This window comes from Euwallacea fornicatus, chromosome 17 (assembly GCF_040115645.1).
Source record: "Euwallacea fornicatus isolate EFF26 chromosome 17, ASM4011564v1, whole genome shotgun sequence".
Taxonomy (NCBI): domain Eukaryota; kingdom Metazoa; phylum Arthropoda; class Insecta; order Coleoptera; family Curculionidae; genus Euwallacea; species Euwallacea fornicatus.
The window spans coordinates 1,799,792-1,819,753 of record NC_089557.1 but is presented as its reverse complement, the minus strand read 5'-3'; the positions used below and the strand labels follow the sequence as shown (position 1 = coordinate 1,819,753).

At 44.3% G+C, this 19,962-nt stretch overlaps 1 protein-coding gene across 5 annotated transcripts in view; it reads left to right on the top strand.

Annotated features, from left to right (window-relative positions):
• LOC136344689 (discoidin domain-containing receptor 2-like) overlaps window positions 1-19,962 on the top strand; it is a 131,658-nt gene that overhangs the window by 107,904 nt on the left and 3,792 nt on the right. For 3 of the 5 annotated variants that reach the window (XM_066292372.1, XM_066292373.1, XM_066292374.1), the window contains exons 10-18: window positions 1,240-1,487; window positions 1,560-1,752; window positions 2,494-2,637; window positions 6,488-6,681; window positions 12,536-12,688; window positions 13,803-13,915; window positions 15,055-15,246; window positions 19,656-19,748; window positions 19,807-19,948. In XM_066292372.1, coding sequence (XP_066148469.1) covers window positions 1,240-1,487; window positions 1,560-1,752; window positions 2,494-2,637; window positions 6,488-6,681; window positions 12,536-12,688; window positions 13,803-13,915; window positions 15,055-15,246; window positions 19,656-19,748; window positions 19,807-19,948 — 1,472 coding nt within the window. The remainder of the gene's footprint in view (window positions 1-1,239; window positions 1,488-1,559; window positions 1,753-2,493; window positions 2,638-6,487; window positions 6,682-12,535; window positions 12,689-13,802; window positions 13,916-15,054; window positions 15,247-19,655; window positions 19,749-19,806; window positions 19,949-19,962) is intronic. The other 2 variants (XM_066292376.1, XM_066292377.1) reach the window with 2 other exon arrangements.

Sequence of the window (19,962 nt, the reverse complement as noted above, 5' to 3'; positions counted from 1 at the left end):
TGCAATTTGGGGTGGATAAAACGCGAATGTGCGCAATGAACGACCGCGCGTGGTGCGAACCTATTTTTTTCGGATTTCGATTGCATGAGCGCACTGCGCGTAGTGCGCGAGTGGTTACCTATGCGCCTGCGCAAGTTAAGTTTAAGCGAATACTAAAACGTTGAGGAACGCCGGCTTAATATACTTCAATTTCACTTCAAACTGCAAATGAAATAAATACTAATTGCACGTGAAGAAATCCACATCAACGACCAACCTCTTTCCGCTTTAATCAAATATCGGCAGCTATTCACTTAACGAACTTTCCTTTCCCGGTCATTAAGTAACAATCTCACCTTTAATCGACGTCGCGAAAAGGAACGGGCTCTAATCGCGCTTTTTCTCGATTTTCTCCCGATTTTCCTTTGGTCGAAATGTGTTTTCCGAGTTTTATTTCGAGGGCGAGGGCGCACAATTACAAATTTAATGCACCCGAGAACTTTGACTAAATCGGTAATGGATTGCCGAGCGTTTGAATTCGAAATCCAATTTATATTTGTTTGACACGTATTTTAAAGTTTTTGGGGAGTGGAGATTGTGATCTAGCGGTTTCGCCATTTGGCAAAGTTTTTGAATTGCTATTATTATCAAAAACCCTTTATTTCACATCTCCCCAATTCCTCGGGGCCGCATTTTTTTTTCGGGGGTGAGAGGAAGGCTGGGTAGCGAGAGGGGGGGGGGAGGGGAAGAGAGAAGGGCCTCGCGGAACAATCCACGTAAAAGCGCCCTAGTTCACTAATGCCCTCGATGTGTCAAAGCAAGAAACTCGTGGGCCTTACGAAAATTTTAAAAGCCGCTGTAAATTCTCCTAAAACCGCTCTATAAACAGCGTCTTCATTAAGCAAATGACTGAGAAAAGCTGGGACTACCTCCATCGCACCTGCTCCCCAAATTTACCTCCCATAGGAGGCCCATCTTTGGCATTAGCTGGGTTTTCTGACACGTAACGTACTTAATCAGCAACACACACCCAGCACAAACGATATAATTTATATTGCTAATTGTTTCGTTCCGACCCCGACAGGCAACTTCAATTTGAAAGACAAACATCGTTGTGTATGGGCGTCTTTATGTCGAAGCCACATACCGGATTCCCCAGGCTGTTTGCCCTGTAAAATTCGATTGTTTCCGTGCTACGCCTATGGTGGCGCGCAGTAACAAAGGTTTATTGTGTGCTCTCCTCACTCCATATTATTGCAGTTCATCTCACCACTAATATGACCGTCCAGGAGATGGAGAGGTACTATTTCTCCTCGGACTCGACGGCGTCACCCAACTCCAGCGGGGAGTCCAGGCATGCGCGCAAGGAAGTCCCCCCGGCCACAAGTCCAACGAGTCTAGGTCAGGCCTATATAGGGTTGATCACCGGGGTCATGGCGATGGTGATTTTGCTGGTGGTGTGCACGGTGTTCCTGATGGTGAGAAGAGGGAAAAAGAAGGTACATACGGCAAGTAGTCACCGATTTGCCTCGGCTCTGACGACTTCAGTCTGACGGGGGGTGTTTTCTTTCGATTTTCAGGTGGCGCTGCTCCATAAACACACAGCGTTGGTGTCGAGCAGTACTAAACCGACAACGATTAATATGAAGGACCTAAAGACGATGTCTACGCCTATAATCAACAACGGCCTGTCGAGGCTCTCGGTAAAGAGCAAAAACGGCACCATCGGTCCGGAGGGGACGATAAAAAAAGCGAAAAAGTGTAATTTGTATGGTAAGTGTGCGAGTTAAAAAATTGCAAATGGTACTTTGGAATTAATAAATTGATCAAGATAGAGAAGTTTGTTCGCAACTACCGTAGCTTTTAAGGGCCATTTAGAGATTTTCAGGACCCGCGTCATTTAGAGAATGCCCCAGATCATTCGCTGAATTTTAAAGATTTATCATCTAGTGCATGTTTCAAGAAGCTAAAAACCCTGAAATGTACAGGGTGTTTTTAATAGTGTTCGTGCGATTGAACTCGGCAGACTGAGACAAGGCGTCAGGAATACCACAGCCTCTTTGCCGACGTCTCGTTTAATGAGACGTTCATCAGCCACACGTTGATCAACGCGCGACCCCGTCACAGCATACCATTGCTGGCGTAGCCCTGATGAGGTTAAACGCGTCATTGAACGAAACGTCGCCGACGAAGTACGATTCCCGCGGCCTTGATTAAATTCACCAATCGCAACCACACGGAAACTAATATCGAACGAGTTCTAATGCAGCTTAATGTTTTTGCCAATTTTGAAAGTTATTGACGATCGTTCGTTAAATTAAAGGATTTCCCGAGACCGGGACTATTTAAGAAGTTGTTGAACAAGAATATTTAAAGTCGATGGAATTTCCTGATTCAGTTCCCTCTGTGAAGTTAAACTAAACTCCGCATCAATACTCAACCGGCTTCGGCTAAATTTTCTCGCTTCAACAGACGTTTGTCCTTCAACCGTTACCGTCATGGAACATTTTTCAGGTCACGTGAACGGCGAAGAATCGGACAGTGAGAACTCATCCGTGTACCACGAGCCCTACAAATTACTGCCCAATGGTAAGCAGGAATATGGCTGTCTCCTGAAGAAAGAGGGTATTACATCCAGCAAAAGCGGAGAATACACCGGTGAGTTCCTTCGTCCGAAAATATTCGAATTTGAAACTTCGCCAGGGCCGTACTAGGCGCCGTCAGAAAAAAAAATCGCATCAAATGATTCTCATCCTTTTAAAGATTAACAGCTTAAAACTGCGGCACAATAAAGACGTGATTCCATTTTCCCCGACAGCAGGGGAAAATCCACAGGTTTTCGCGGGATTTGCAATTTAAAACTGCCAGACTCGTCAGACCGTTATATGTGAACTCTGGGCCGTTTGTTAAGAACTAAGACGAGTCGGTCTCCCGCATTCGCCTGCAGTACAAACATTTTCGTATGAACTATTGTCAGTTGAAAAACGAGCATCCCAGGAGGTTCTCATTTGACTCGGGTGAAAATCGTGGGGAAATATTAAAGGATCTGGGATTAAGGCAATGCGGGCTTGGGGTTTCGCTTGTGATGGAGATTGAGTGAAAATTTCGTTCTTGATGGGTGTGTATTTCAGCCAGTGCGACCCTGCTCGGTCTCCCAGAGGTACATTTAGCTTATGAATATTCGCAAAGAAAGAAACTCGGGCTGCAGGCGCTTTTAAAGAGGAAACAGTACATTTCAACTCTTTGTCTTCGGATAAATCCCCCCATTTACGTTCAGAAGGGGTTTTTAAATGCCATTTGCGAATAGTTCGTCAATTATTCCTTTTTGGAATATTGTCAGGTGCGCGGCTCTGAGAAATTTATGGAAATCGAGTGATTTAAAAACTACACCGAAGGTGGAGAAGTTTTAATGGGGAATTAATAATACAAGTTTGGGGTAAGCCGAGTGCGGACTTACGGGGTGTCCCGGGCACAATGCAGCGAACGCGTGCTGCGACGAACAGGACGTTTGAGCACAATATGCCTTAGAAGCTCTTAAGTGGTTTTTTTTTTTGCCGTAAATCGGGAACGACCTCGGAGGTTTTCGTTCGCGTGCACCTCGCAATCGCCGCACGCCACTGAGCTCGTCGCGGGGCTCGGAGATTCGTCCACGAACGTTGAGGATGAGAGACTCAATTCTCCGAAAACAGGGGCGTAGGGGGCGCACGTGGAAAGTGGTGAAAACCGACTGACGGACGGACAGTCGAGCACTTTTCGAAAATACTGTCGGCTCCCAGAATCGAGCTGCGCCACTGCGCCAAATATGAGATGAAACATCAAAAATGTGTCAGAACAATAAATAAAATCCCATTTTCCATTTCGCAACAGCGTGTCCACAAAGTTTGCGGTTGGTTTGCCCCACTTCCCGTTGTCTTCGAATTCTGTTGATGAACTGCAGTTTCAATATGCTGGAATCGCATTCTACTTTTTCTACCCGCTAACATAATAGAAAATATAATTTTAATCTCTGTTCCAACTTCACGGCCGGATTAAAGCTTGCCGCTTTTACACAGGCACCGCAAATTAATTGGTTGCCCCGATGCTTCAGTTTCGAATGGTCCCGTATCCATTAATCGACGGTTGATTTGACTTCGGGCATGGTGTTAAATATTAAGTAAATAATCGTTGATGGAAATGCACCCATGCCAAAACGTCACTAAGGTTTAGGTAGCTCGATCCCAATCTACAACTGACACGATTTCGGCCGGGTTTCCACGTGACGGTCCGCGTAACGTCTAGAGGAATGCCCGAATTATCTAGTGAGACTCTCCAAGGTCGGCGTGCGGGAGCGCGGGGCGGACGCCGAACCACGAATTAAGTAGTGAGTTTCTTGAGGATCTGTGTGTGGAGGTGCTGTCGGATTAAGCCCCGAATTATGAGTTATCTAGTGAGACCCTCGAAAATCGATGTCCAGGTACGTCGCAGTGGCTTCCAGAGGAATCCCCGGATTGTGTGAGAAACTTGTTGAGCGAAAATGAACGGGAAACCGAAAAGAACTTCCAGTCGTTCTGATCCGCGTAGGTTCGAATTATAACAACTTCCCGAGGCAAAAAAAACGATACGACATATCTGGTGGAATGCTTCATTTTAGTAATAAACCCACCGACCCAGAATGGATTTCCACTTAATGACGCCCCAGCGCCTTAATTTCCGAGAGTAATTAATCTGAATTCATAAACTAGAATTAATTTATTAGAGTAGGTAAATACCTACACATACCCGCAGGTTGCCTTTTAGTCTAATTCACGTTTAAGGGCTGCATAAAGTACATTTCATATTTCCGGAAGGGTTGAGAACTGTAATCTGCTCGAATTTGCATTTAAATGTTGGAATTAATTGGTTTTCGGTATGGCTTTGGGCCGGCTCAATCCGTTTACTGTCCGTCTCATTCCGGCCGTAGTTCTTATGATTTGCTCATTTCGATAAACATAACCGATTCGTTCTCCGGCCCATTGAATCAGAAATCGCCGTTTCTCTTTGTGTTTCGTTTCAAATTAAACGGTAAAAAAACGAGACGGGTATTGTGTTCCTTGATACCTTTCACCTGTCAGACATAAATAATAAACCGTTCCCAAGGCAGGGAATAAGAGAAACGTTTTCTTGCAAAACAGGCCGTTTAAATCCCCATACGCGGTAGATGTCATGTTGTCCGTCAGGGCTTTTGAAAGGAATACATGGCGTGTCGCATGAGGAATATTGTGAACGCCCTAAATACCCCTTAATATCCTGTATCCATCTTTTCATTTCGCAATAGAGAAAATTGTATTTGTCAGTGGAGGAAAAGTTGTATAGGCAGTATTAAGGCGATGAAGGAAGGGAGTTTATAAATAGTTGTCAAACGAAAATTAAATAATGTCTTGCAGCAGGGCGAAATTGATTCCTCGTTAAAAGTTCTATGGAGGCAGTAAACGGTGTTTTTTCGCGGACAGGTACACTCCCTTGTCCGCCCCTCGCCTCGGTGCGAATTACAACAGTCCCAATTTGCGAATTCGAATTTTGGTATTTAACGACGAAACGTCTACAGGGTGATCCGGAGTTGCAATGGCGCAGGCAATCGCGTCATCGGCGTCGAATGTGGTTTGCCCGGCGTGCCAGAGGAGCTTCGTTGTCGAGATACAGATTTTGAAAATTTCATTTTTGCGTTGCAGCTTTCGAGGCGTTAAGTTGGGATTTTGGGTAATTTATACGTTTCACATTTACGAAGGTGGTTTTTGTGCGTTTTTTCTGCTGTGAGCTCACTGCCACTTTGCACATCAGCGATTGACAAATTTCGAATCGGACAAAGCCAAAATCGGCAAATTTTTCCGAAATTAGTCATCTCGAGGAGCTCACAACTGCTGATGGGACCTCGGCGCGTGTACGGCGTGTCTTTTTGCCCGAAAAAGAGCTTAGTTGACTGGACTCTGCGAGTCCCGAATTCACGTAATTTCCTTAAGTCGCATAAAGAATCGAGCAGCTTCTCAAAGGAGTCACAAAGGGAGACTTACAACTTCTGGGCCTGTGCTGCGTTTTAGGCTTAATTCGATTCACTATCCATCACTTCAGCAGGGAAACGGCCGCAAACCGCATCTGCTCTCAGACTTCTGTTTTATAATTTTGTTATTTCTTGCGCCTTCTGCGTAAACGCTAAAAATCCCGAATTTAAGTTTCCAAGTGTCTGGAAAAAAATATCAAAGGCGCCGAAGGCATGTGCCAGCTGTTTTTTGTTAGGCAAATTTTGTTGAGAAGAAGACGCTCGGTAAAACTGGCAATTTCTTGTTCCGAAAGGGTGCTGAAGCTGGAAATCGCTTGTCGGGGCACAACGATGCGCTGGCCAGTCCAGACGACGTTACTGGCCGAACCTCTCAGATTAAAAAAGCGTTCCGATGGTAAAGTCTGGATTTTTCTCAGTTTCGCGATGCTTCGTGATGCATAAATTTGGCCAATTCTGAGTTGCCATAATGCTATTTTATTTCTTCGTCGTTTTCAGATTTCACGAGCGTCAACAGTTTCCAGGACGATCTAAAATTCAAGTCTCCCTCGTTCTACAATTTGACCCCACCGCCGCCGCCCACGTCGAGACCGCCCACCTACGATGTTCAGCAGAACTATCAACCCTCCAACGGCTCTCCCAACGGAGTGATATCGCCTGAAAATTACTACGCCGCTACTGATATTATAAAAGTAAGTTATCTGTTCACCCTGGCCGGATTTTAATGTCGACCTCCGACACGAAGAATTGTAAATTTTTAATCGCCATAATATATATTTACCCCGACCGGGCCGTAAGCGGTGTGTTACATAACATGTTGAGAACTACTAAAGATTTTTATAGGGAAGTTATGACACAATTCATCGACACTAAAAGCGTTCCATGGTACGTAATATTTTGCGGAGAACAATAAAAATGTATAAGGGACAGGCCCGTATTTTTTCCGCATACAGGGAGCGATAAATAGGCGGGTTTATTGTGGCCCGGGTTTCATGCATTACAAATGAGCAAAAGTTACAAAAATGTGCACTTTCTTAAATGGAGCGATGAATCTTCTTATGCATAATTCACGCCCTACGTGACATTCCGGGGTTACGGTTATGCGCGGAATATTTACACGAAGAAACGCTTCACTCTTTAGAGATTCATATTTTAAGATGGCATTATAGTGCTATATTGCTAGCGGTCCTATATCTATTGTTTCGAAGCAGTAAATTTCCTTTTGGCGAAATATTGACGTCAATGCGACGTCTGTTTGCCATTTATCAACGTCACATTAACTCCCAACGTCACATTAACTCCCTGTTCTGTTCGTCATTTATCCTGGAAGAAAGGTTGTAGAAAAACGCCATCACCGGCGCCATGACATTCTTACATAAACTAATACCTGTAAAAAGAAAATAGTTTCTTCTAGTCTAGAGAATCCCCGGGTTTTATGGGAATTTCACCGTCACAGTCATCCCTGCCCGTCATTTAAAATTTCCCTTATTCTTTTCGTTCTTGATATAAAATCCCACGAGACCGCAGAACAGGAAGACAAAGGAGAGAAGACAGCCGAGCAACAAGTTGAAACATGTCTTCGTAGAAATATTAGCGAGTTTTGGGAGCGTCGCTTCGGCATTGAATATAAGAGCTCTCCATGATATTGTTTCAAAAAAGATTAAAAACCCCGGGGAGGCATGTTCAGGGGCTTGTCCATTGTGACTCCCGGGAACGTGAAGTTGTCCCCAATTACTGCTCAATCGCGCTAAAACAGTATTTTCCGGCGTTAAGTATTATTTTCAAGCATTAATCTTGTTCTCGCATTCACGTCCAACATGCGAAAATAACCTCTTATTTTTGATGAAAGATAAATGACATAAGAACGTAATAAAATTTCTATTATCTCGTGAGGCAGGGGAGAGGACTTTTATTCTGTATGTTGGTCGTTCCTTCCGGAATTATAACATAAGCTATAAATTCCGATTATTTGTTTGGTCGTTTTTCTCTCTTACCCATTTGGAAAAGTAATTTTAGGTAAGGGCTTTTAGGGCGCACTTATCGTGAAATATGTCGGGACGTTATACCGTGGAATTGTATCAAAAATTTCTTGTTCCTCTTGTTTATTAGGCTGTCAAGTGCACGCAAAGAAAGTATGGGACGCAGCGAAGGTGTTTATTTTGCAGTCAATCTATAATGAAAACGGAAAATGGCCCCCTAATCAATGCAGCGAGGAAGACCTTCCGTGAGGTGGCCCTAGGAAGTCACACATCTTTTTGGACTCTATCGGGAGCTCCCTCGCGGGATTTCCTGCCTCCTGAAAATATTCCGCGATAAATTCGCCCCGGCAATTACCCCAGTGTCAGGTCAGGTCACATGACGCAATCCTCCTGGCAACTCTAGGAGAACGTGCAACTTCACCCCGATGCAACCTCCACGCCAATATGGCAAAAACTACCTGGATGTCCCCTAAACATTTCCAAATTTCCTGAAATTGCCCAATTTTTTTCCGTTCCGAACTCGCCCATCAAAGACAATTTTACCATGATCTAAATTTCATTGCGGAACTCTCGGCCTCGATCGCTTTGACACATTAACTTTTTGAATGGCGATTTTTATGTGATTAATGAAGGGTTCTCTCCCGCCTCGTGAAACAATATTTGTTCCACAATGCCAAAAAATTGGAAGTAAAATTTTACCTCGTAGACCATAAAATTCTTTTACTGCTGCTTTTATTATTTCATCTATCAAATTTGCAGAGATTGAAAAACTTTTTAATACCTGACTAACCCAAACTAACCTGCAATAAAAGTGTTACATTTCACCTTAGGCATTAAAGGCGAAATTCGACACTGTCATTAAAAGATGACTTCTTTCGTCAATCGTAAGAAATACTCGTCAGGGTAAGAAGCGCGCGAAGTGATACTTTACCGCCGCTCTCCCTGGCCGAACGACACGAGGCAGAGTTCGATGGGCAGGCCCGTGCCGCAACAGTCATTTATATAACAAGCAAAGGAACTAACTCTTAACGCACGAGCCGCAGACGAGGACGGCAATCGGCCGAGTGGGTTATTGCGAGTAAAGTTTTTTTTTTTTATGTTTTTCCCACCGATGCCACCAGACCAGATGCAAAAAAATAACTAGAGTTTAACCGTCCGGGACTCGGTCCCGAGTCGTAGTAGCGGAAAAGGGTCGTGGGAACCGACACTGTTGCACGCGTTAGGACAGTGGTCCTACGACCGTACGTTTGATGGTTTTCGCGTCTTCCGTAACCTCAGTTAAATATTACCGTGTGGTACACGCACATGTGCGGTAAAAGCTTTTACCGCATGCACGTCAGTGGGCGCGGCTGAAGACTTCCCACAAGGATACTTCTCACTGACGTATCCACTTTGTTTTGCCTACGGTAAAATTTCCCGCTGCACACGTGTGGTAAAGTGCTGCCGTAAGCTCTCTCGCTCACTTTATCATAAAGCTCGTAGAAAAGGGTCTTTTACCGAGCTTTAAAAAACGATACGAACAACCCTATACATATTTGTTTTCCTAAAATGGCAGACCTACAGCCATTTTGTGAATTTACTACTTTTTCCGCTCAATAAACCGAACACTTGAGCTGACGCTAACACAAGGAGCATCGCCGGGGCCGCGAAATGCATCTGACCAAACTAGGAACTTTATGACCACTTCGACAGATCACCGCAGCACTCTCATGGTGTCATTAGGTACTCGTAGAATGGAACAAAGTATCAAAATGGGGCCTTAAAACGAGTCGAAATTCAAGATGCATATACGTACGTATTCCTAAACTCAAGTGTCACATTTTATGCATATTTTACGCTCGTCTCGTACGCTTTTAAGCAATGTTGAAAGCGTCGCTTGCTACTGCGTGACTTCAGCCCGTTATGCATTATTTAGACGCATAATATGCGCAAAAATTTTCTGCAGCACTTCGCGCAATTGGCCCACCAATACATTACTGCGCGAGGTATGTAAAGGCGACATGCATCAAAACGAGGTGGATTAGAGGTATCCACTGCATTTGGCCTTTCTCGCTGCTACGGACCTTCTTACGCTGTGATGCATTCGCGTTTGATGAGTATCCTTGAGACATTTGCCATTGCAGGGTTTATTCTCGATCGATTCTATGGCGAGAACCCGAATCTGCTTGATCGAAATCGCGTTATTCTAGGAATGTACCAGCGATTATTTTCCAGTGCCAGCTCTCAGATACACCATTCCCGGGTGCGTTGGGTGACTGTAAAGTGGGCACTTTTTGTTCTAAAAGCAGCTGTGTAACAGGTAAATAATGACGTCGATGTATAACATCGATGTGACGTTTGATTTGATAGTCGTTCCCGTGGCGATTATAAATGGAGCGTTAGGTAGGATGAAGGCGACGCTGGCCGATTACCTCCCTAGGTAAATAACGAACCGTTTGAAAACGTTCCTTGCAGTAATCCCACACAGTCGGTAACGGTGGCTGCTAAAGCTGGCAGAGGAAAAAATATTAACTAAATATTTCACTTCCCCAGACAAAAATCCAATCCTCCTTGCACCGTTTGCAAACGTACTACACTTTTACAACTCGAAACAAAGTCGTAAAACCGAGACACGTGTGTTGGAAATTCGGTTTCACATGTTTGACATTGTAAGGGAGGAATCCGAACTAACCTTTTATTACTCCTATTATACAGGGACAAGCAAGATTTAATATGAGTTTGCGACGACATAAAACTTTTGCAATATCAAGTAGCAACAAACCAAAGAAACGTTTGAACCTCGTATAGGAGCCTCCATTAAGGCGCGATGCAGACGGTGGCTGCACCTGAGCCCCACAAGTAGTGGCTTTATTGAGAAACCCCCTAGGGGCTCATTCTGGTGTGTTTTTATTAGCACCTATTATGAAGCGTATAGGCCAAGACAGTATATGGAGCCTATAATATTCACCGTAATAATTGCCGTCTAATGGTTATTTATGTAGTAAGTACGTATCGTAAAGTTTTATGACACGAATCAGTTTATGGCCGAGTGAGCTTGCGAGCGAGTCCATAAATGGGCGAGTCAAATAAAGTCGTTTCACGTACCTACGCGTTTCGTGCGACGTTTTATGGCCGGTTTAATGCTCTTTGCTAATAATTTAACTTGTGAGTGACCTCCGAAGACGTTCCTATAAGTGTGTTAAAGGGAATTTACGTCGGTTAGCCAATGGCCAGTCATTGTCAGTTTTATACTAAGCGCATAGATTACTCGCTTTATTGTACTAGGATTCTAAATTCGCCTGCTTTGTGACGCCAGAGCCGTAACGAATCGTTGTCGATATGCAACAGTGAAGCGGGACAAAAAATATTTAAAATTTTTGCCAAATGCGGCTTCTCGGGCGATTTACCCACCGAGAAGAAAATTGCGGGATGAACCAGCAAACGCGAATAACAATTCAGAACTACTCGATGGTTCTTATATTTGCATTTAACCCACGAGGTGATTTCTGGAACTGGCAAGGGCAACGGGTTATTAGTTTTCAACGCCAAGGTATAATTTTAGGGGCTGTAAGGCAAAAATTGAGAACCATTTTCGAACTCCCTGTAAGTCCCTGTAAGTCCCTGTAAGTGTGTGTGTGTGTGTGTGTGTGTGTACATATCACATTTTCGTCGAATATGTGAATGTAAATTCTACTGGAAAATTATCTGAACCACATTTCGCAACGCCCTGTGCATGAATCATTTCAGATTTTAAAAATATTGGGCACATTCAGGCCCTCAGAGCGCACCGTATCCGGTTTGACGAAGTGCTTTGGATGATTTGTTAAAGCGATTCCTGTTTACCTACAATTTCGTTTCCTGCTATCTCTTGGTAACTTCCAGCTCCGCATCGCAATGTCAAAGAAATGCCGATTGTAGGTGCTTTGCACCACCGAACGCACGTATCATCATTTTTGTGAGAGGAAATAGTGATAACGCATTTCGAATTTAGTTAGAAAAAAATGGATCAACCCAACGTTTAAAGCTTGTAGTAGGGCCCGAGTTTCATACATTGAAGGAAGGAGTGGTTGCGCGGATCTCAGAAGCTGTCAAACTGAGGCGTGCTCGAACGGACCGAGGGCATTTCAAAAGCTGTCCACCGTCTTCGACCGAATATGTCAATTCTCGGTTAGAATCGGGTGCGTTATCCCCGCAACACGATCACTTTGCAACTCAATGAAAGAGTGCAAACAAAAAAAAAACATTGCTTTTTGCGCGTCGCTTTCGCAAACGCCCGGTACGTAAACACTTTTTCTCATTATATAATATTCCCAGTTAATTTTGTGGTCAAGAAATCAATTTCCGGCCTGCAGACGCGCATAATAGGCCCACCACCAATGTCCTTAAGGAAAACACGGTCCATACTTTACCCGAACATCTGCGTCCCGTTGCCGTAACAGGAATCGCCTTATAAAACCAGAATATGCTCCCCCGTTTTGCGGGATGTTTGTTTCCCCCCGAAACCGTAATATAAGGGAGCAAAAAGTATTCCCGTGTTAAGATAATTGGTGAGGCGGCATTTTTGAACTTATTGTTTTCCGATTTCCAGGGAGAACGCAGAGAGCAGCATTTCACCCCCGGCCGATTCACCCCAATTAAACTACCCGAAGGCCCTCCGCTGGAAGGGGTGGCCCACCTGCTGGACTTCCCCAGACACCGGCTGAGGCTGTTGGAGAAGCTGGGAGAAGGGGATTTCGGAATGGTATTGTCTTATTGATATTATCTATACATAAAAGTCGCGAATAAGTCAATATTGACAGGGACTCTGCAAATGGCAGAGTTTTGCGAAGTTATTGGGCCCTCAAGGCAGCGTCACGACACAAAGTCCAATAACAGAACGTTAAATAGGAAAACAAACTCAATTTTCTTTGTGATATTTTCCTTTCTGTAGATGGCCTTTGCCTTTTTCAGTTACAAGTTAGGGATCGCACTTGAATAAAGTAAGCAACAAATGAAACGTTCCAATAAATATTTGTGTATCATGGTCGCTTCGCAGCCGAGACCTACACAGGGTGTTCGTTTCCGAACGTGACGGTTTCGAAAATCGCGAGAGGTGCGAGGTCGGTTACATTGGTGCAAAGTTGCACAATTTGGAGTTTGACTTGAGACACTTTCGAGGGACCTCCACATCTCTCAAACTCCATCAGAGCCTCAGAGCGACTCTCGGTGACATAAAAAAAAACTGAAATTTGAGAAAAAGTTTTCATCTTTTCCTTGGCTTATTTGGCGAGGTACCACCATTGTAGCTTTTCCTCTTCCATAACGTGGCGATGCGACACTCGAAATCCGACGTTTCGATTTTCGACAACCATCATCAACTTGGTTTTTTTCCTGAGAGGAGGGGGCACCCTAGGCTTTTCTCATTTTTGATTTCGGATGTTTTTTTAATTAATTTGTGATCCGGGGCTTAGCACACTCGAAGCAAAATTTCGGCGCTCGCGACCCTTGTAGATTCGCAGTCCGAGAACGGACATGCCTGAGTGCGTTTGAGTTGAAGAGATGCCAGACCTTAAATTACCTCGTTTGCGTGTAAATTCCTGCCTATTTTATGTGACCAAGACGACATTTCTTCCGTAGCAAAATTAGCATCCAAACTGAAACATTTCTTAGCGAACGAGAGTGGGCAAATAATCGATCTGGAGAGCTCCGTCTTAGTTAAAATTCCGGAAATGCACAACAATATTTCTTATGCAATTCGCGAAGACCGAGCCCGAATAAATTTGTATTTGTAATGCAATCATAAACATGGAAAAGTTTATCGGCGAGATTAAGGGAACACGCCCCCCAGATTTGAGTCCCCTTTGTTTTTATTTTAGGTCCACTTATGCGAAGCGGAGGGATTGCCGGATTTCAACGGAGGCTCCTCGTTTCACAAAAAGCAACTGGTAATAGTGAAGAGCTTGTGGAGAGGATGCGGAGACTCTAAAAGGTAAGCCGAACTAATAACTTTCGTTGGAAAAGCCTCCTCATTCGACGGCCCGAAATTCATTCGTGGATCGTTCACCCCCCTTGAACTGATGATTTTACAACCCCTGATTCAACCCTTAGAACGGTTCGGTGCACTTTTGCGGGACTTCGCCGTGTCCGCTGTTTGTTATTCCGGTCATGGCTTAAGCCCTATTGACTCAGATTATTATACTCGGGGAGATGGCGAGATGTTGGTGTCGTTTAAAGCCGAAGTCAGACTTATTTGCCGGGAATTTTTTTTTTTTATTTTTGAGGTGCCGCTTTTTTGGACTAATTGAATGACATGGGCCGCATATCAAGCCTCAATTGCGGCCTCAGAAAGGATCTTTGAACAAACGATTGTTTTCAGCTATTTTTTAATACGTTTCCTCCACGGGATTCCGAGATATCGGCGTTTAAAGGCAACGAAATGTTATAGAGTGTTCGCCTGCAAGCTGAGAAGCAGAACGAAAATTCGCGACCTGAAAGTCACACTTACGCCACGTGTGCGGTAAAAAGCGCTACCGCATATGAGTCAAAGTGGCTGAAGTTGGTGTCAAAGCTTTTCGCGAACATTTGGTGCTGACAATCGTGCGGTATAACTTTTTACCTCACATGTCTGGTTAACGGAAGGTATAGCAAAAAACGATTAAATCAACACGCATGCGCTCGCGTTGAAACTATTATACTTATCCAACACGTGCGAAGACGTCTTTACCGCACTCGATTGCTGATTTTTTCTCGTCTCAATTTTGGCCAAATTGAGAGCATTTGAAAACAGGGACGGGCTGAGCTCTAAAACAGACGGTCCGAAATACTTGTTTTGAAAAGTCGTATAAATTGTTTATACAACTGGCAGCAAGAACCAAAACGTGGACAAATAAATTTTTATGTTGTATCAACGTATCTATTTTTTGCCTCCGCTGTATTGACATAAGTTACTAATTTAATCCCTGAGAGGCCGGAAATTGAGCCCTTAAATAGGGTCAAGAGAAGAGGGAAAAACAATGTCTGTAGAAGGTCAATTAAAAAAACATGTATATCTAAGCAAGAACGTTCTCCGTCGAATCATATTCCAGGGGCGTATTCATTTGTGTTCATCAAATAATATTTTTCTTTTAGGCACGAGTTCCTGAGGGAGACCTCCTGGCTGGCTGGTCTGCGGGATCCAAATCTGGCCAGGGTGGTGGGCCTCTGCAGTCAAGACGAGCCGATGTGCGCCCTTTTGGAGTACGCCGACGGAGCCGAATTGCCCAAATTCTTCGAATCTAAAGTGAGGTTTGAGGACGGAAATCCCGTTGCGCCGTCAGTCAGGTAAGAACGACTCCACTCCACGCCACTGGAAAAACCTTCTTTTTTTTTTATCTACGAAACTGGCGCGTCTCGCATCTGGAATTTTTATAAACGACGACACAAATCTCGTATCCACCTCTTTAATGGAATTCTTGCAAGCAATATCCGGCATTTCTCCATGGTTTATATTATACCGAGTTGTGTGTCGCACTGTATTGGGGTATTTTAAGGAAACTACCTACTTTGATCTTCCTAATAAACCTGCGGCCCGAGAGCGTGGATAAAAGTTGATTTAATCAAATCCTGCATTCAATCTACATATTGCAGGACGGACTGCAGGCGCACATCCAGCTTATTTAGTCGAAAGTTGGGCAATAAAACGCCCTTATTGCAGAAACAACTCGGAAGATTGCTCCTCCGGCATAGTTGCACACGTTAAGTCGTTAAATTTGGTTATTTAATGCTTCCCCAGATCCGGGCCATAAAAATGTTGCCCGTTACATGCGTGCTATGCATTGTTTGCGTTCGTTTTTTGGGAAAAAACCGATAACCACCGGTGGAGCGAACTTAACTGATGTCAGCGACTTCTCGCCCGAATTTCCTCGCAATAAAAAGTTCGAAAGCACTTTGGGCCGCGTAATTCTTAAAATGTATTAAGTGCAGTGTTCTAGCTTCAGAAATTTCCAGTTACTGAGCGCTGGAAATTACTTGTGATCGCTTTTCACGCTTGAACAAGTTGAGAACTACCATAATTCTGCTGTAGTGGCGCGAATTACTCTCAACGACCCCATTTTTTTTTGTTTTTTTTGTTTTTTGTTTTTTTTTTCTCTCTCTTTGATCGCCCCGCGGACGTAATAAGTTTCACTATTGCGAACCGTGTCGAAATTTAAAAACCGCAGGAGCTTTGAGGCCTGCCTTGAAATTAACCCCCGGCAGCACGTTCAATCAGACCGAGGCCATCTTCACACGGTCCTAGGCAAAAACAACAAACCAACAACCCGGAATAACCGTAATTAATGGCCGCCGCGGACTTTATGACACGTTCCCGTGGGAGACAAAGGAGGTGACTGAGATAACTCCAAATTGTATTATTTTTAACCGCAACTTTTAATTCGGAATTTTTATCGCCGTTGACCCAAATCGGGAGCGCACATGATGAATATGCGTCTTTCATGTCGGATCGTAATTAAATCGCTCCGCTCGTGTGACAGCACCATGATGGAGGGCTCGTAAAGGGTTGCCCCCGGCTCCAGTGTCAAAATTGCTTATACGAAGGAAAAACGTGGTCGCAAAAGAAAAGATGTTGCCGTACACCTCGGAATCGCGCTGTTCTCCCTCCAGCCTAAATATTCAATCTTTGACAGATATTAAATTGAATGGCCTTTAAAGGGCCGCTAAAGGGCCGCGACATCAAAAGAAGTTCGGCTCCTTTGAGAGTTCGCCTTTAAGACGATGTTTTACTTTTATTTATATGTTTTTTTTTCCTTAATTAAAGTTTATGCTCATTTTTCTTGATGTGCCCGAGTAGGGAGCGTCAAAGGGAACTATCAAAAATTTTCTCTGGATCGGAGGGTAATTTGGTAGCAATTATGCTCGCTGCGCCGAACAGGTGCAGTGGTTTAGATGGCCGAACACATGCATTTCAATGCATCCATTCGGCCCGGCGGGTATAGTTTATGTATTAGTAGATTATACTATAACGTGCATAGTTTATACAGGACGGGGCAGAAATATTGACACGAGCGAGCCTGGCGAGCGCTGGCGGCCGCGACGTCGGAACGGTTCGGGTGAAAGTGCCTCGCGGAGAGTTCAATCTGCAGGGTGCGCTTGCGCTCCATAAGTCCGGAACAAGTCCCGCAGGTTCCGATTCGTTAATGATCCCAGTCCAAACCCGAACGTCACGTCACGAATTCTGGCACTCTGTACTCGTTGCCGCCCGGAAGGTGCTCTGGGAAAGAACCTCTCGTTCCTCCAAACGTTGCCGAGATCCTTTCGATCTGGAAACGGCTCCGCAGGACGGAACTGCTCCGTTTCGTTCGAGAACCGGAGATCTCCGTCGGAATACTGAAAGGGCCAGGTACGGGCCGGACGTAACTCTGACGCAACACGGGTCAGCAAATCATCAATTTCCAAACATCTGCGGAAAGAGACGTTGCGTCCGTACAATTTTACGCCTGTCGAAAAGTTGCTGTCCAGTTGACTCTCGGCCCAGAATTGACTTCTGCAATTTATCTCCGCAAAAGCTGCATATTCACTTAAAAAAAAAACAGCAATAGTTGGTTGATGTCACGGAGTAGAAACTTTTCTGGTCTCGTTTTAGCATAAACTGCAAACTTTTGTGCTGTATCCACCGAGCATTATTTTCCTCAAATCTGAACTCCCTGCTCAACCGCGACAAACACTTGCCCATTGACCTTTTTTGGAAAGGATTGTTTGCTGAGCGATTGCTCTTCGCGGCCGTTCCCGGTGAGCCGCTCTGTATACATTAAAACTTGCAACTTAATGTCTCAAAAACTGGCAGATACCTCTTGCAGTTTCTGAGACGCCGATGTGAACGTCCAATTTAACCTGCGACCGCTTTGCCTAGCGTTAACGTCTCAATTGTTGCAAGGGGCCGAACGGTTCCGGATCTGATGTCGTCGGGCATCTGTGCACCTCTAGCGGTTTCGGAGATGCCAGTGGCCAGCTTCGCGCTCAATAAGGCTATCGCCGTCTCAAAAATCGGACGAGGTACGAACGGCTCTGCATATTGTGTCACTGTGCACGCGTGTATCTCTCGTAGTTTCCGAGATCCCAATTGCGAGCTGGGAATTTAATCTGTAATCTAGGACGCCATTCCATCAGACACCATCTATAATTCACTCTTGTCTCCAATTTCATAAGGTTTAATTATTGCAAAGTGCCGGGGAAGTGCTGAACCCGATAAGACCCATAAATCCCGCGAATTAGGCGCGAAACCGGGTTAACGTTAACGTGACTGAGTGCACGCGACTTGGATCTTATCAACCTATTCTGAACGAAAAATTATTACGGGTTAAATGCTGCATTTTTATCTGGGCGTTAATCAAAAAGTTCGTTTTCCAGGGCTAATCCTTCCTCGGCAGCGACGTTTTCAGTTAGATGTTCGTTTGAAGCGTCGGAAAAAAGCATGGGAACGTCCCTCTTGCCAGTGGGCTAATGTAATTAGGGTTCATCCTTTGATGCCGCGTAATAAACCCAATTAGGGCCGTGAATTAGATTTGACAGATACAGAACTTCGCGCACGCTAATTAGGAATTAGCGTCTGATATATCTGGAATCTCTCCGGAGGCCCAAATGACACCCTTGCGCCCTGCTCTAATCATACAATTCTTCGGGGAGTATCAGATGCGCTTTTGATTACCTACACTTACCGCTCGAAAACGCCTCTGTGTTTACTCACACGGGATCGGGCCATTATTCAGTTATACGTATATTTAATGAACAAGAAATAAGCGGATAGAGTAAGTATATTACTGCAAGATGCACATAACTTCGAGGCGCAGTACGAAGTGGAATAATTCAAACATTCCTCGTAATATTCCATCACGAAATAATTCATAAGGTTTTAGTGCTCCGCACTCGGGGCTCTTCTGCGGTTTTGTTCCGGGCAGGACGGGCAGAATATCCGGGACAAACGCTCATTGGCTCACATAGAATTATGTTGGTTCATTATTAACACTAGGCCGAGTCGGGTGCGATGCCACAAGTTGTTCATATTTCATATCTGAATTTACTAGGATATAAATTAGCTAAAGTTTTAGTGCGTCGTGTATTTTAGAGGAAGGAAGGGCTCCGCTGAGGGCAGGTGAGAGACCGGCACCTCTGGGAAACGAGACGGTTATACGGGGCGTCCGAGAAACGTTGCTACCATTAGTGGGTAAAGAGAAGCGCGTATTCGTTCTGTAAGATGTTTAGTTGTCGCCTTTGTGCGTAAAAAACTTGGAGACTTTCATAATAGACATATCAGAGTGCCCATACAACAACGGCAATCCAGCGTGAATAACGAGCGCATCTTTCACGCTAGTTAGCGTTTGTTTCATAAAATGCACTCGGCGAATAATAAACTAAAAAAAAAAAGCATTAACCTACTTCGGCATGTCAAGAATATGTTAATTCAGAACCATCCTCAGGAACTGACTTCTCACACACATAATGAGCGTCATCCCGCCGGAAAAATTGCGTCATTCGCCTCATGTCGCAATCTTCTCCATAGGGAATGAAGGCTTTCGTTATATACTCGTTCCACAATATGCTATTAATGCTAACAGGAACGGGTATCTGTAGCTAGGAAAAGTAGTGGCTACAACCGTTTCAATGTTTTCGATCTTTGCCGTTTGAGTTATTGTTTAATAATTCCAGTTTACCTATCTACATTTAAATATTCAAAAATCCCCCTTTGCTTGTTTCAGCTACGGCTCGCTAATCTACGTAGCCACTCAAATAGCGTCAGGAATGAAATACTTAGAATCGTTAGATCTTATTCACAGAGACCTGGCTGCCAGGTAACACCCCTTACTATACCGAGATCCTTTTAGTGCATTAAAAATGTATTTCTTGAAGGAATTGCGTGATAGATAAGAATTTCACAGTCAAAGTCTCGGACCATGCGATGTATTGCGACAGATACGAGAACGAGTACTACATTAGTGACACCAAAGCGCGGTTGCCCATCAGATGGATGTCTTGGGAAGCTCTGCTATTGGTACTTTTTTGCGT